Source organism: Globicephala melas, chromosome 15 (genome assembly GCF_963455315.2).
Source record: "Globicephala melas chromosome 15, mGloMel1.2, whole genome shotgun sequence".
NCBI classification, from domain to species: Eukaryota; Metazoa; Chordata; class Mammalia; order Artiodactyla; family Delphinidae; genus Globicephala; species Globicephala melas.
Window position 1 is genome coordinate 5,974,044 of NC_083328.1, and position 16,607 is coordinate 5,990,650.

At 48.6% G+C, this 16,607-nt stretch overlaps 2 protein-coding genes across 3 annotated transcripts in view; one reads left to right on the forward strand and one right to left on the reverse strand.

Annotated features, from left to right (window-relative positions):
• The window catches only part of MYH16 (myosin heavy chain 16), a 52,320-nt gene extending 42,007 nt beyond the window's left edge, over positions 1–10,313 (forward strand). The window contains exons 34-42 of the mRNA XM_030846007.2: positions 910–1,126; positions 2,283–2,419; positions 2,512–2,615; positions 4,629–4,821; positions 5,977–6,180; positions 7,140–7,265; positions 8,171–8,341; positions 8,871–9,071; positions 10,113–10,313. Coding sequence (XP_030701867.2) covers positions 910–1,126; positions 2,283–2,419; positions 2,512–2,615; positions 4,629–4,821; positions 5,977–6,180; positions 7,140–7,265; positions 8,171–8,341; positions 8,871–9,071; positions 10,113–10,313 — 1,554 coding nt within the window. The remainder of the gene's footprint in view (positions 1–909; positions 1,127–2,282; positions 2,420–2,511; positions 2,616–4,628; positions 4,822–5,976; positions 6,181–7,139; positions 7,266–8,170; positions 8,342–8,870; positions 9,072–10,112) is intronic.
• KPNA7 (karyopherin subunit alpha 7) overlaps positions 1–16,607 on the reverse strand; it is a 130,465-nt gene that overhangs the window by 105,698 nt on the left and 8,160 nt on the right. The window lies entirely within an intron of this gene.

Here is a 16,607-nt window from a genome sequence, read left to right on the forward strand (position 1 = left end):
AGTCAGGCCCACTGTTCACTGCTTGAACATGTGTCAACATGCTCATGATTCTGAGATCTTAACTCAACCAGCCACTATTTAAATAGGTCCGTGACAAGGATAAAACTCAGTCCCGGGAAGTCCAGGAACCTATTGCCCCTGTTCCCCTTCCTCTTCTGCAAACCATGTTCCACACACTTTGTGTGGCTAAATATTCCCGTTTGCATCCCTAGTTCAGACTGATTCGCCAGTCTTTAGCAAAATTAAATAAGATTTCCGCTGGCACACACCAACCCAGTCTTGGTCCAGATAAGGTCATAGCCATGTGAGAGGCTTTGGGGGGAAAAAGTCCTAAAACCCCAAGGTTTTTGCTCCCTCCAAATTAAGAAGTTAAGCAGAAAAAAAAAAAGAAGAAATTAAGCAGAAATTTACAACGTCTAATATTGTGCAGCAGCAAATACACAGTTGCGGGGAGTTATGAAAAAGATGGAAGGGCTGTGAGAATAATATCTAAGAATAATGAGCTTTGATGAACAAGAAAAATAATACCCACCCATCTCTGAGTTGGGCAATGATATATATTAGTATGTTATAGAGAAATACGTTATGGGGAGTTAGGTGAACATCATAAATCTGGGAAGGTTGTTGTGGCCCAGATCCCTCCTTTTACACCTGAGAAAACCCTCACCTGGGAAGATAAGGTGGGCGGCCCAAGGTCACACATCTAGTAGTAGATGTTTTGGAACCGAAACATAATTTCTGGACTCCCTATTCTGTGCTTGTGCCACAAATGTTGAATTCTATCCCCATTCGAAGAAGTCTGGGGTCACCAGAGTTACTGGAGAGGTAGAGGGAAGGAAGGGAGGGGGCAGAAGGAGGGGAAAGGCACAGGAAAGGCAGACCCCTGACACCATCCCCTCCTCACCCCAGGCCAACGCCGCGGCCGCAGCCCTGGACAAGAAGCAGCGGGTCTTTGACAAGATGCTGGCTGAGTGGCAGCAGAAGTGCGAGGAGCTGCAGGTGGAGGTGGACACCTCCCAGAAGGAGTGCCGCATGTACATGACCGAGAGCTTCAAGATCAAGACCGTCTACGAGGAGTGCCTGGAGCACCTGGAGTCGGTGAAGAAGGAGAACAAGACCCTGCAGGGTGAGTCTGGGGGCAGGTGGACGGGCCTGCAGCGACGAGGACACAGCCGGACCCCCCCCCGCCGTCATGGGTCTGAGCACCCAGCGCATAGTAGGTGCACAATCAGTGTTTGCTGACTGGCTGGCAAGCACTTGGTCAAAGCATGTGGGCATTCCGCAGTATAACTTCAGGCAGGTGAGTTACCTGGTTCTTCTGTGCCTCATCTGTAAAATGGGGAAATAATACTGCCTTCCGTGTAAGGCTGTTGAGATAATGAAATAAGATAAAAATGTCTTAAGTCTTCGCTCGGTAGAGTAGCTAGTCAAATAAGGGCTCAGGAGATTTTAGATATTGAGCCCTTCCATCTACCATATGTAAATAATATGTGTATGCATATGTGTTTCTTACATATAGGAGTCTCAGGCTGGAATTTCATTCTGTTGGATATTGCTTGAAAAGTGTTGGTTATCTAATCTTGCCACATGAAATTTGTATTATTTGTTTCTGTGGTTTTCCTAAACACAAACTCAGTGTTCAAGAGATGTCACTTTTTTCCATTTTTGAAGAACTGTTTTGGGGCCCCTGTTCTGCTGAGCAGCAGAAATGAAAACTCAGCCAGTGCAGGGTTTCCTCAATCTGGGCTGCCCCACCCTGCTTCCTCCCCAGGGTTGTATTTCAGTCCTGGTGGGGGCGGGGGGGTTGATGTAGCATCACTGCAATGGAAGGTAGAAAAAGATGGTCCTTGATTGTCCCCAAAGCTGCCCAAGGTCCTATGAGTCACTCCCAGAGGAGCTCTCTGCTTACAGGAGATAATCTTGAGAGTCAACTGTTTAAGGCCTCTCTCTGCTTTCTTAATTTCAGAAGTGTAAGTACTGAAGGACTTGGGCATAAAGTAAATACAAGTTAAAGACTGGGGAGGAAGAGCTGAACCAGATATAGGTTGACTGGACTAGGAGAGGAAGGAAAAGAGGAGGGGGGGGTTATGATCAAGTGCTGCTGAGGGTCCCTGCCTACCACCCCCTATCAGCTCCTGGTGCAGGTGAGAAAAGATAGAGGAATAATTGTGTCACATGCCATTACCCCAGGAAGCCGATAGTCCTCATGCTTCTTGTTAACAAAATATTCTTCTTGTTAACAAGAATATTGCTTCTTGTTAACAAGAATATTCCTTTCTCAGAGGAGATAAAGGAACTGATTGATCAGCTGGGTGAGGGAGGACGGAGTATACATGAGCTGCAGAAAATGAAGAAAAAATTGGAGGTTGAGAAGGAAGAACTCCAGGTGGCCCTGGAGGAAGCTGAGTCTTCCCTGGAGGTAACCATGTGGTCATCACATTGGGGGCTGGAACTTGGCCAGGGACCACACACCTGCTGGGCCAGGAAGACTGATGTTTATATTCCTGGCAGGTTGAAGAGAGCAAGGTGATTCGAATTCAGCTGGAACTGGCTCAGGTGAAAGCTGATATTGACCGGAGAATCCACGAGAAAGAAGAGGAATTTGAAGCTACGAGGTATGAGGCTGATGGGACAGGAGACTGAGTCTAGGTAGCATGATGGAGCAGAGTCCAGAAACCTGGGTCTCTGCCACATACCAGTCATGTGTGAGCTTGGGCAATTTAGGTGAGCCTCTCTGAACCTGTTTCCTCATCTGTGAAATGGGAATAATGATGGTACCTCATACTAATATGGCACTCTCTGGTGTGCACTTAGAAATATAGTACTTTAGTGATTCATCACAAAACCCCATGAGATAATAACCCAATTCAAAAATGGGTAGTGAAGTAAATCAGAAGGCGAAAGACAAATACCACATGATATCACTTACATGTGGAATCTGAAATATACAAATGAACTTATTTACGAAACAGAAATAGACTCAGAGACATAGATAACAGACTTGTGGTTGCCAAGGCAGAGGGGAGGTGGGGGAGAGATGGATTGAGAGTTTGATATTAGCAGATGCAAACATATAGAATGGATAAACAACAAGGTCCTACTGTATAGCACAGGGAACTATAGTCAATATCCTGTAATACACCATAATGGAAAAGAACATGAAAAAGAATGTATATATATGTATTACTGAATCACTTTGCTGTACAGCAGAATTAACACAACACTGTAAATCAACTGTACTTCAATAAAATATATTTTAAAAAAAATGGGTAAAGGACTCAAATAGACATTTCTCCAAAGAAGATACACAAATGGCCAACAAGTACATGGAAAGATGCTCACTATCATTAGTCATTAGGGAAATACAAATCAAAACTACAAGATACCACCTCTCTTCCATTAGGATAGCTACTATCCAAAACACAGAAAATAACAAGTGTTGGCAAGGATGTGGAGAAATTGGAACCCTTGTACACTGTTGGTGGGAATGTAATATAATGGTACAGCTGCTGTGGAAAACAGTATGGAGATTCCTCAAATTTTTTTAAATAGAATTACCATATGATCCAGCAATTCCACTTCTGAGTATATACCCAGAAGAATTAAAATCAGGGTCTCAAAGAGATATCTGTGAACCCAAGTTCATTGCAGCATTATTCATAATAGCAAAAATGGGGAAGCAACCAAAATGCCCAGTGATGAATGGATACACAAAATGTGGTCCATCCATACAGTGGAATATTATTCAGCCTTAAAAAGGAAGGAGATTCTGACACATGCTATAACATGAATGAACCTTGAGGACATTATGCTAAGTGAAATAAGTCAGTCACAAGAAGACAAATTCTGTATGATCCCATTTATATGAAGTACTTAGAGTAGCCATTTGATTATAGCCATCCTGGTGGACGTGAATTGCATTTCCACGATGGCTAATGATGCTGAGCATCTTTTATGTGCTTATTGACCAGCTAAATGTCTGATTTGGAGAAATGCCCATTCAAGTTCTTTCCCAAAAACTGGGTTATTTATCTTTTTATTGTTGATTTTAAGAGTTCTTTATTTATTCTGGATACTAGACTCTTATCAGATATATGATTTGCAAATATTTTCTCCCATTCTGTGGGTTGTCTTTTCACTTTATTGATAATATCCTTTGAAGCACAAAAGTCTTAAATTTTGATGAAGTCCAATTTATCTATTTTTTCTTTGGTCACTTAACTGTTGCTTTGAAAAGAGAGATTCTGACCTGTATAGCCAAAGCTCACATTTTATAATGAAAACAAACAGCGGAGACCTTAGCATCTGGCCTTGAATTGACTCCATTGTGGACTAAAGAGTGATCTTTGGCGTGTTTTTCATCATGTTGGAGCCTCAGTTTCCTTGCCAGGCTGTTTTGCATATTAAATGAATTGAGATCACAAAGACACATGGTTAACATCCACCTTCCATTCCTTTTCCCAAAGCATGATGCTCCCCCACTTAAAGACTTTAAGAGGAGATACAGTTTAATCTCACAGCATGCTGGCCGTATCCACATTATTGCTGAGATTTCTTATCTAGAGAGGTTTAGCACATCCTGAACAGTGGGCCCAGTACGCCAAGGCCTTCTCTGCTTGGACTTGTAGGAAGAACCACCAGAGGGCCATCGAATCCTTGCAGGCCAGCCTGGAGGCGGAGGCCAAGGGCCGGGCAGAGGCACTTCGGCTCAAGAAGAAGATGGAGACAGACCTGAATGAGATGGAAATCCAGCTGGACCACGCCAACAAGAACAACAGCGAACTTGTGAAGACGCTGAAAAGGCTGCAACAGCAAATCAAGGTAGCAAATCTGGAAGCAGGAAGAACTAATCACAAAGCCAGCCATCCCCGAGCCTGCAGGCTCACTGGGAGCTAATGACATGCCTGTCCAGCCAGGATAAAGGCACAAGAGCGAGAACGTGGGGTGGCTGGCAGTCTAGGGAGCAGGAGACTTGGGGACTGTATAAATGAGAGACCCCAACTACCAAGATCCGTATCCTGGACCACTGGAAAGAGGGAAGGAGGGAATCAGGAATTTGGGCCTGTCTTGCTTTTTAAAATCATTTTTGACTTATTAGAAATGATTACAGACACAGAAAAATAAAGAACATAACAAACACCCATATACCGACCACTCATCTTAAATGGAGTTGAAGGCCTGCTTTATCACTTGCTGTCATCAGCCTGGTCTGTAGCACATACATAGCTGGACCCACGCATTCAACATGTGTTTACTGGAGCCCTGCCCTGGCCAGGCACTGTATTAGGTGCTAGGGGTACAAGAATGGATAAAACAAACAAACTTCCCTGCAGACAAATAATAAGCAACAAATAAATAAAACTGTAGTATTAAAAATGGTGAGAGGGCTTCCCTGGTGGCGCAGTGGTTGAGAGTCCGCCTCCCGATGCAGGGGACACGGGTTCGTGCCCCGGTCCGGGAAGATCCCACATGCCGCGAAGCAGCTAGGCCCGTGAGCCATGGCTGCTAAGCCTGCACGTCCAGAGCCTGTGCTCCGCAATGGGAGAGGCCACAACAGTGAGAGGCCCCCGTACAGCAAAAAAAAAAAAAAAAAAAAATTGTGAGAAGTGCTATGGAGAAAGACAGGAGAAGGGAGACGGGAATTAGCCAGGGCAGGGTGTAATTGTCAAAGGTCACTGAGGAAGGCCTCCTTGAGAAGACCCTGCTGGAAACACCAGGTCCTCGTCATCAGGAAATCCTTGACCTCATGCTGACCAGGCTGGACAGATCCTCCAGACACCTGGGCCCTGCATCAACCAGACCCTGAACTCCCCAGGGCAGGGCTGCACTTTGCACTCTCTTCCCCTGTGGCCTGCACCTCCCCACCTTCACCCCAGCTCCCCGCTGAGCCTGGTCCAGGAAGGTCATAGCACCCTCAGGCCTGGGCAACCCCTGGCTGTGGGAGAAGGGCTCAGGCCAGGGTCTCTCGTCTGCCAGGACCTGCAGATCCAGATGGACGAAGACGCCCGGCAGCACGAGGAGCTGCGGGAACAGTACAACCTGCAGGAACGGCGCCTGAGCCTGCTGCAGACTGAGATGGACGAGGTGCGCTCGGCCCTGGAGGGCAGCGAGCGCTCCCGCAAGCTGCTGGAGCAGGAGGTGGTGGAGGTCACCGAGCGGCACAACGAGCTCAACGTCCAGGTGGGGGCAGCTACCGGCCATGTGGACTCCCACTCGGGGTGCTGGGGTGAGGCCAGGGCGGCGCCCAAACCTCATGGGCTCCCCTCAAAGGCCCACCCGGCAGATCCTCAGAATGCACCTGCAGAGCTTTCTTTCTTTTGTGGTTAGAAAACAAACCAAAAAACCCATAACATAAAATGTACCATCTTAACCATTTTTCAGTGCAGAGCTTTTCAAGGTAGACTCCCACGACTCCCCCCTGGAGATTCTGATCCAGTGAGTCTGTAGTGGGACCCACGGGAATTTAACTTTTAGAAACTCATGAAATTCTGATGATTTAGCCAATTTTAAGGACAACCGTTACCACCCCCCATCCCCCCACCCCGCCCAGTGTCCTGAAGATAGAACTTCAGAACTGGAAGGGATCTAGAATATTCCAAAGTCCGACATTCGTGGTACACATGAAAAACTGTGGCCGAGAGTTGAGTGGCTCACCCATGGTCAACACCAGGGACCCCAGCGGTGATGCAGGTGCTTCCTGCCGCTCACAATGCAGTCCTTTACCAGCACGGCTTCATCCTTACTCACCATCTCATGCGAATTCACCGAAAGAAAAAAATGTACATGGGACATATAGGGATTACAACCCCACTTTAGAGATAAAAAGACCAATCCCAGGGGTAAAAAGGAGACACACAGGCAGAAGCACTAGGGCTTGAACCTGGTCTTCCCAGCTCCAAGTTCAGGATTGTACTAGAGATACCACCCACCCCAGGCCTAAATGATGTTCTTCCCAGGCTCCGTGTGATGCAAATTCTAATCTAAAACTCAGAGAAGAATGCAGGATAGAGACCTTCACCCCAAGCAGGGGGTCCAGGGCCATTTCTTGCTGGGGGTCTGGGAGAGGGTGGCTTTTCCTGGACACAGGAAGGGCTGTGCAGACTCTGGGCTCATGGCAATGTCTTCGTTTCCTCCTCCAGAACCAAAGCCTCCTTGTGGTCAAGCGTAAGCTGGAGTCTGATGTCCAGCGCATCTCCAACGATCATGAGGAGCTCATCAGTGAGTTCCGCTCGGTCGACGAGAGGGCCAAGAAAGCCATGACAGACGTAAGTGCGTGCACGGTCTGCTGCAGCCGGGAGGGGCCTGGGCACCCTACTCCCACCCCAGCCAGGCCCCCTGCCGGCGACCAGGCCACCCTAGGCAGGGAAGGCCGCCTCCTTTGGTTTCTGAAAAGCCAAGAGATTAGAGCATGAGGCCTGGGGACACAGACCAAAGGAGCCGTTGAAGTGGGCTCATCTGGGCAGGTATTTTGGCAAGGAGAGGAGCCTTGAACCAGCCTTAAGGGAGGGTTAGTGAAAGGAAGATGGGTGCCGTGCCCAGGGGTTCAGGGCTGGAGGTCAGCAAGGGAGGCCTTCAAGTGTTTTCACCCTAGTATCCCTTTGGGTGCTCAGTGGTGGATGCTACGGGCCCCACTTTAAAGATGAGGAAATACAGATTTTATCGTCAAGCTCCTTAGGCTTGACTGAAATGCCAGGAGCTCAGGAACATTGTTGGTCTTATTTGGTGCTGTGTTCTGAGATCATAGACTGGTACCCGGCACGCTGTAAGCCCTCCATGAATATTTTACACAAGAACAAGTGGGTTAAATGACTGGGGCTGGGTGCAGACCTTGGACTTTCTACTCAGACCTGTGTTTTTCCTGCTCTCTGTGCTGTGCCCCTCATGGAGGAGACAGCAGAGTCTGGCTGGAGAGCGCCGGCTGGCGAGTCCACGGGATTGGGCAGCCTGGGTCTGAGCACAGGCGCCTGCCTCCTCCCGTCACTCGGAGGGATGTGGGAGCATGGGGCACCCCCTCTACCACACCCCAGCAGCATGTCAGCCAGGGTCCTCTTGTCCACCGCTTGGTGTCCCAGAGGCTGGGAGACAAGGACCCTCGTCTCTCAAAGGCACTAGGAGCCTGGATGGGAGCCCAGCTCCAGCTCCAGTGCTTCCACCCGCCCCCCCACCCCAGGCTGCCCGCATGGCCGAGGAACTCCGGCAAGAGCAGGACCACTGCATGCACCTGGAGAAAATCAAGAAGAACTACGAGGTCACCATCAAGGACTTGCAGGCCAAGATGGAGGAGGCTGAGCAGCTGGCTCTCAAGGGAGGGAAACGCACAATCATGAAGCTGGAAGCCAGGGTGAGGGTGGCACTGAACCAGAGGGAAAAAGGAGATGGGAAAGGGGTCTTTTCCCCCCAAAAGTGCCAAGCATCTGATGAGGAGCTGGGCCTCTAATCTATTTCTACAACGGTCTCCTCTCCTCCTCCTCTCCCTGTCACCTTCCCCACAGAGTGTCCTTAGCCCCCAAGCAGAGTGGTTCCCCACATTCTTCCTCTGTCTCTGTTCCCAGTCTCTGTTTCCAACATTATTCCTCTCTTATTACTTAAAACGAGCCTCCGTCTTCACCTCATGGAATGTCAGAGCTGGAAGGGCCCAGGGGGTCGGTCACCTTGTCCCACCCCTGCCTCCCCCATTTTCCAGAGGAGGAAACTTGAGGCTCAAGGCATCTGACCACCTGCTGGTGAAAGGCTGAGCCCACCCAACCCTCCTGGGCAGGGCTCACCTCTGGGCAGGAAGTGGACACCGCAACACCCCTGCCCAAGGCCACTGAGCTCTGAAGTTCAAAAACCTGCGTTCCCCCAGCCGCATTCCTCTCCTCCTCCCCCAGATCAAAGAACTGGAGACGGAGCTGGACGGGGAGCAGAAACAGCACGTGGAAACGGTCAAGACGCTGCGGAAGAATGAGCGGCGCCTCAAAGAGCTGGTCTTCCAGACGGAGGAGGACCACAAGACCAACCAGCGCATGCAGGAGCTGGTGGAGAAGCTGCAGAACAAGCTGAAGGTCTACAAGCGGCAGATCGAGGAGGCGGTGGGTGCCTACCACGTGGCCCCAATTCTCCCCCCTTCCCAGCCCAGGTTTCCAGCCTTGGTTAGAATGAACCACAGGAGAGGACTCAAGTCTTGGCCAAAAGATGGCTTCCTGTCCACAGCACTTCATCCTCGCTGTCACATGGGGAGTGGACTAGACATGACACACTGGAGATAAGAACGTGTAAAAAATGAAGATATCCCGAGAACACCCGTGCTAACTAAAACACCTACTTCGGTGGGATCTAAAGCCAGGGAAGGTCTCGGGTGCCTCCGTCCTGCTTCCACTGCCCCTTGTGGCCTCTCCCTCTTGGTCAGAAGGTTAAACACCAGGACCTTCCCTTTTTTGATCCCCTTGACACAAGGCAGGAAGGCTGATACTCTTAATCTATTTCACAGGTGAGGAAACAGCCCAGAGTAGGGTACTTATGTTATTTCAGTCAAAGTCACATGGTTAGCAAATGGCAGCTTCAAGTCTCAACCCTAGACCGCACGCCCACCTGCCGCCACCATCATCCCCCACCCAGGATATAGATATTTGACTCTGCTGTCATTTGCTGCCAGTTCTGGGACCACCATGTTGACGCCATCATCCACCCACGCACCTAACACTGTTCCCAAAAGGCTCAATAAAGGCCAGGTTTATAGGAAATACGGTTCTAACCAAAATGACACTATTACTCTCTTGGGAAGATGAGGGGGTGGGAAATGTGTGACAGGGGCTCAAGAAAGCTCCAAATCCACATCTTCCATGGTGGGGTACTAATAGCTAATGCCTAAAACCACATATTATAGAAGCCGCAACAGAGCACATTTTATTTAGAAATATGGACGTCAAAACCAAAAACAATCAGCTAAAAGCGTTGAAGGTAGGTGTCCGTGGTGACCTGGAGGATGCCCCGACCCAGGACTGCTGTGTTTCCTAATAAGCCTTACAGAAAGACTGGACTCTTTAAGATGTCCATGTAGAACTGAAAACAATGCACGTTTAGCCAGAACAAGCCAGGTTTATGCCCCATTTTCCACTGTGCCTTTGTCACAGGAGGAGCAGGCCAACCAGACCTTGGCTCGCTATAGGAAGACGGTACATGAGCTGGATGACGCCGAGGAGCGGGCCGGCATGGCGGAGACCGCCCTGAACAAGCTGCGCACCAGACACCGCGTGGCTGGCAAAGGCATCACCTCTGTGGAAATCATCCAGGTGTCCAAGACAGGCACCTCCAAAACCCTTTCTGAGGAGTGAGGTGCCACGTGTTCCAGCTCACAGCCGGTAGGTGTGGACTCTATGCTCCAAGTTCACCTCCCCTGCTCTTGCTTTGCTCTTTCCAACTTCTCTGCTTCCTGTCTGCCATGCCCCGACCTTATGCAACGGGGATCCCAAAGCCTCCCCTGTCCCTTCAGCCGCAACACTCCCTCAGCACTCTCAGGTGTGATGCCGTACACTTGTGTCACAGGTGCTGGTGGTCGTGACGCTCCCCCCATCTGAGTGGAAGCTCTTGGGAGGCAGGTTCCGCGTCTGCTGCCCCTTCACACTAGGCCTGGCAGATAGGTGCTCAGTACATGCTTGTTTTCACTGGAGAACTGTAGGGACATTTGCAAGCTTATAGGTGGTGTGCATTCATCTTTCATATCCCCCACAGTATCATCCCTGAGGATTTCATCAATGCTGGCTGAATTTAGGTTTCTAACATCAAGGAAATCATCATCATCACAGCTACCATTTCTTGAGCACTGAGCGCCAGTGGGATTTTAGGGGAAATTTTTTTAATAGTCTTTTATTATTTTCCTTAATCCAGAACCAATTGAGAAGAAATACAGGAGACAAACACATAAAAGTCACAATGCTAGTTTTATTATGATGCAATTCTAGATAGAGAATTCATGGGTGTCCACCATGAGCATCCTTGTACTTCACCCCAGAATTAAAAGTACCTGCAGAACTGAACAACCACAGCCCTGCTCCCTGGGGAGCAGCCCCTACTCCAAGGGCAGGAATGACCAGAGCTCATCGACCCTGCAGGTAGATCCAAAAGGAGACCAGATGGGGTTCATCCCTGCCTTCCTGGTTCCTTCTTCCAAGCACAGGATAAACCACTCCTCTTCCCATGAGAGGAGCAAGGGAAAGGTGAGAAGCAAAGAACATTATTCTAGAGCAGTGGTTCCCAAAATGTGGTCCTTTGGACCAGCAGCCACCTCAGCATCACCTGGGAAGTTGTTAGAAATGCGAATTCTTGGGCTCCACGCCAGACCTACTGAAGCAGAAGCTCTGGGGGTGGGCCCTGCATTTGAGGTTTAACCAGCCCTCCAGGTGATTCTGACATATGGGCAAGTTTGAGAACCAGTGCTGTAGCAGAAATCTCCCCTTACAGAAACAGGAGCCAAGGAATGCAGGTTTCTTCTACTTTCACAAGAGCCAGACATCTGGTAAATGTTTTTCACTCTAATTTATACCATTGAGGTAGGTATAAATATCTGCGTTTGCCAGGTGAGGAAAATGAGCTCAGGGAAGTTCAGTGACGCCCATGGTCACGCAAGCCCTGTGTTAATGGAAAGGCAGGCTGTCCTTTAATTGCTGTGGAGATTGATAAGGTTACCGTCTGATTAGGATGAACCGGGACAACTCATGATCAAGGACTTGGTTTAGGTTGGGAGGGGCAGGGGTTTGGAGTCTCAGTGCCACATGCTGATGTTCAACCTCCACGGATTCTGGGAATTTTTTTCTGGCCTCATGTTCGAGCATCCGGTTGAGTCAGCCCTTGGTGAGGGTAAGGTCCCCCACTCACAGCTCTCTATCTCTCAGGACCGGGTCAGTTTGGGTTTTAGCCAGAAGTGATAACCCCATTGACCTTTGAATTCAAGCTGAGACTTTTCTCACCATTTGCTTAGGGAGAGAGCAAAAAATAGGACACAGAATCTTCTTTTTAATTCTCTAATTCTTAAATAATGGTTAGCTCAGGAAGTTAAGGAAACCAGAGGCTTGCCTCTGGATGAGTCCTACAATTAACATGTAACCCCCTCCCTTCAGGGCAAAACCCTCAAAGGGGTCCCTTCTTTTGAGCTCCCCCCTTGGTGGGGGTTACTCCTTAGGCCTCCTGCACCACCCAGACTCAGGAGGCATTTCAGCTCCTTCTGCCTGCTAAGTCTTAGCCTCCCGGATTAGGCACCTTGTAAAGCAGATCCCCTGCCCCAGCTTGGTGACTGTTTATTCCTGGGGTCTGCTGGCCCTGGTCCAACTGCTCTGTCTTCGTGTCATTGGGTTACAGTCCTGCCAACAGTGCCCAGAGGCAGAGCCCCTGGGGTCTGCTCTCTGTGTCCTGGTCCATCCTCACTCTTTTACCCCATTTTCCCCGTATCAGTCACAGATATGCCATTGTGGCCATGAGATATTGCAAGCAAACTAGTACATGGGTTAGCACTAAGCCAAAATCCCACAGGAATTTAGTTTTCCAAAGTGGCATTATCTTCAATCACAAATACTGACCAAGCCCTGAATATGGACTAGGCCTGTACTCTGGGATACAGAGATGAATAAGAAACGACATCCCGCCTCATGGAGCTCAGAATCCAGTGGAGAGGCAGACACACACAGCAATCACCACAAGGCTGTGAGCAACTGTTCTGCAGTGTTTGCTTCTCACAGGAGGGGATTCCAGGGGAGGAACGACTGGTTCGACCTGAGGTGGCTAGGGAGCAGCTCCATGGAGGACATGACCCGTATGAGAGTCTAGAGCAGCACCACTCAGTGGGTGGTCCCCACTGCAGAAACTGAGAGGAAGCGTTTAGAAATTTCGAGAGCAATTGGATGCTGCCATGACATCCAAGTGCATGGTCAGTGTATTTCATAAAAGTATTCATCTCAGATAGTAATTAAAATAAACAAAAATGAAAAGTAAAAATAACAGAATCGAAATTAAAAAGAATATATAAAATGGATCCCTCACCAGGTAGAGAGGGAAAGAAGGCCCAACACATGCAAAAGTGCAGAGGTGGGATGCGCACAAGAGTACAGCATGACTGGAGAAGAGGGGCTCAGGATGAGGTCAGAGTGCTGGACAGGGTGGGAGACAAAGCTGGTGGGACAGGTGTGGGGGGTGGGTGTGAAGGGCCCTGCTGGGAGCAAGTGTTCCATAATCTCCATAAGGAAATCTTGCTAATTTTTAAAATCCATTTGTGGGATGTGAGGAGTAGTAGCTTTTCTTTCTTGGGAAGACACATCAAGTTGGCAAAAGAAGCCTCTTGGCCCCTCATGAGACATTGCAGACAAGTGCATGGTGAGCATTGCATCCCAGGGCATCGCACTCTGGCCCTCTCAATGGCCCGACTAGAGTTCAGACCTACCTGGGCATGCCAGGCCCAAAGAAGGTGTCCCTAAACCCTCACAACCTAGCAGAGAATGAGCCAGGTATGACCCAGTGGTGTCCATTACAAGGAAGGAAACTTGTGCAGAAGCAGCCCAGGAACCTGAGGGCACTGTCTTTCTAGCAAGAAGGGGGCAAAGATGTCAGAATTCCCAGCTCTGGCCCACAAGGGTCTTCTCACCCTCTCTCTCTTTTTTCTTCCAGGGTGACACAGATCACAACAGCAGACCACTGAGAGGAAAAATATATGAAAATGGAAAACTGGGTCTATCCTGAGAATGTTTACTATGCAAAGGAAAGTGCAAGCCAGAAAGAGACAGGTGCAAAAGAATAAAGATAGCTGTGGGGGAGATGGGCTTGGGGATGTAAATACCCAGCCATTAGAGGAATTTAAATTAGCGCGGCTTCTCCGAGATGGCATCAACCTGTCAAGCACTTGGATAACAGTAAGAGTGGGTCTGATTTAGTTGAGATTCTACATGTTCATGTCAAGGACGGAATATGTAATGTCTGTGGGACTTGGCTGTTCTCTAGAAGTAATTCCTCGTGTGGACAATTTTAATACCTTGTCCCCGTGCATCTTAAATAAAAGAAACTTGAAAAATAGACCGAGATTGTTTTTAAGTGAAGAATTTTTTCTGTGACTTCCTAATCCAAAGGCAATTTTTATAGTATATCAGAGTTCTGTTGTGTCCGTGACCTCATTCACAGGCTTGTGGCTATTGGAAACCATGAAACCTATGTAGTCATGGTGAGGTTCTTTGCAAATTGTGAAAGGGTGTATCATATCAGAGATATGAAGAGAGATATCATATCAGAGATATGAAGACAAACTAGGTTTCGTAAAGCTGAGATAGTTACAGGACCCCCTAAGAGGATGTTAAGATCCATCCAGGCTAACGACCCAAAGGCCCCCCACGCCACGCCTCAGCATCTCCCTGGATGCTCAGACACAGGTAGGCCAGCTCTGTGAGGGCAGGCAAAGTGTATCTTGTGTGTTTTATTCACTGCTGTTTCTCAGCAATAAGATAGCGCCCAGCCTGAAGGGAGAACACAGTAAATACGGTAAATACTTTTGGAGTGAATGCCTCCCACGGCAGTGCTTCCTGACATTGCACAGAGAGCTTCCTTAAATCAGGCTGAGCCCTGCCCCCTGGTGGAATCCACTTGTCAACCCTGGTTTTGACACCCGGGACTCTACAGAACCACCTGAATGGAAGGCAGGTCTCACGGTCCCTCCAAGTTGCTCTTCCCTTCCTGGGTCCTTCCATCTTCCCAAGTGTGACAGGATTTCTTTGTCACCTTCTGACACTCCTCGACCCTGTTTCTCTCCTCACTGTCCTAGTCTTTGGGGTGCAGGGGCAGAGGGAGCAGCCCTCAGAACGCCCCTCCTCCCCAGCTTCATGGAAATGGGGTCTTCCCTTTGAATTTCAGCACCCTGACCTCTCCAATGCACTGGCAGACAGAAATCATTGTTCAGGCTGGTAGAAGAAGGGATATTAATATGCTGGTGGTGGATCCCTCTCCGTCTTCACACGGGCTCACATCACCCCCCATGATGGTTCTAATCTTCGCACTCTCTAGGCACCTCGGAGGGAACGGGGTTTGCGTCCTTCTGTGCAAATGCACCAAATGTGAAGACGCTGCCCTCCGGTGGTGGGGTCTCCAACTGCTGTATGTGAATTTCCTGGGAGACACCAAATCACACAATCTTAGAATTATATTAGAATTTTAGGGCTCAAAGGGACATTTGGAGGGTGTCTAGTCCAACTTTCAGCCAGTTTGGGATTCCCTTCCACAGCATCCCTGAAAAAAATGGTAATCCAACTTGAACTCTTCCAGTGAAAAAAAGGCAGCTCATTGCAGTTTTGGCTGACAATCATGGTTCAAAAGTCCCACCCAGTATTGAGTCAAAATATGTCTCCTCTATTTTGCCCTTACTTCAATCTAGTCTTCACCTCAGTAATTACATAAAATAAGTCTAATTCTTTTGCTCTGAAGTCAGATATGGGTTCCACTTTCCCAGCAGTGTGACCTTGGGCAACTTAACCTATCTTATCTCCTGTTTCCTCAACTATTAAATGAGGAATAATAAGAGCATCTGCCTCGTAGGAATGTGAAGTTTAAACAAGATAACTTGGCACGGAGCCCATTATGCGTGGCACTGAGACACTCGCCAAGTTTCTTCTAGCATTCCGTAGGACTCCGCCACTTGACCTCCTGGGGGAGGCTCTGCTGGGCTGTCAGTCTAGTAGCTGATGGCAGCGAGCCTCTTCCTGGAGAGATGCCAGGAGCATTCCATGAGGTTGAAAGACCTTATCATTGTTTCCTGGAGGACAGTCCACTTTTGGTCCCCCCACACTCAGAGAATTTCAGAGCAGCTCCTGACTTTGCCAGGGAGAGTGGGGGCCCAGAAGTAGACAGGCTCAGTGACTTGCCCAAGACCATTCAGTTAATGCAGAGACAGAAATAATTCTTTGTGGCAGGAGATGAGGTGAGGTTTCCGACCCAGTGTTTATAAGAAAACGGACTTCACCTCGCCATATATGCTGTTTTTTGCCTAAGGACATGAAATTTCAGAATGGCTTAAAGGCCTAAAAGGGTATAATCTATATGGCCTTACAAAATAATAATATATAATTGGCATCCACGATGATTGAAATCAGGGCACTGGCACCAATGTTCTGTAGAGTAAATGGAACAAAGACTATTTAGATGGTTTTGCTAAATGTTTGGGGATAGCTTTCAAGGCTGCTAAATTTTGTATCACTGATTGTATTAAGTATATTTTCTTATTTTCTATATTCTTGAAGGTCTGGCATCTGAGGAGACACTGCCTCTCCCAGGGCTGCCAATTCTTAGGGATAGCAAACAGCTCTCATACACAGACTAACCAATCTGGAGCCCAAACTCTGAATCACCTCCTCTATCCAGTTCTTATACTCTGGGAGGCAATATTCCCCTGCCCCAATTATCCCAGGACAAGGTAGCAGACGAGGGACTGCCCCTCTGTCCCACAGCCTGCTGAAATTAGCCAATCCTAACCCTGCTCACCCTGCATCGCCCATTCCTTCCCATGGAAACCACAATGAAAGCTCGTGCCCATGCTTTCCCCCTTGCTCCTTCTACTCCTGACCAACCCTGGTGCTTCCCCACATGGCCCTGAGTGGCATGTCATG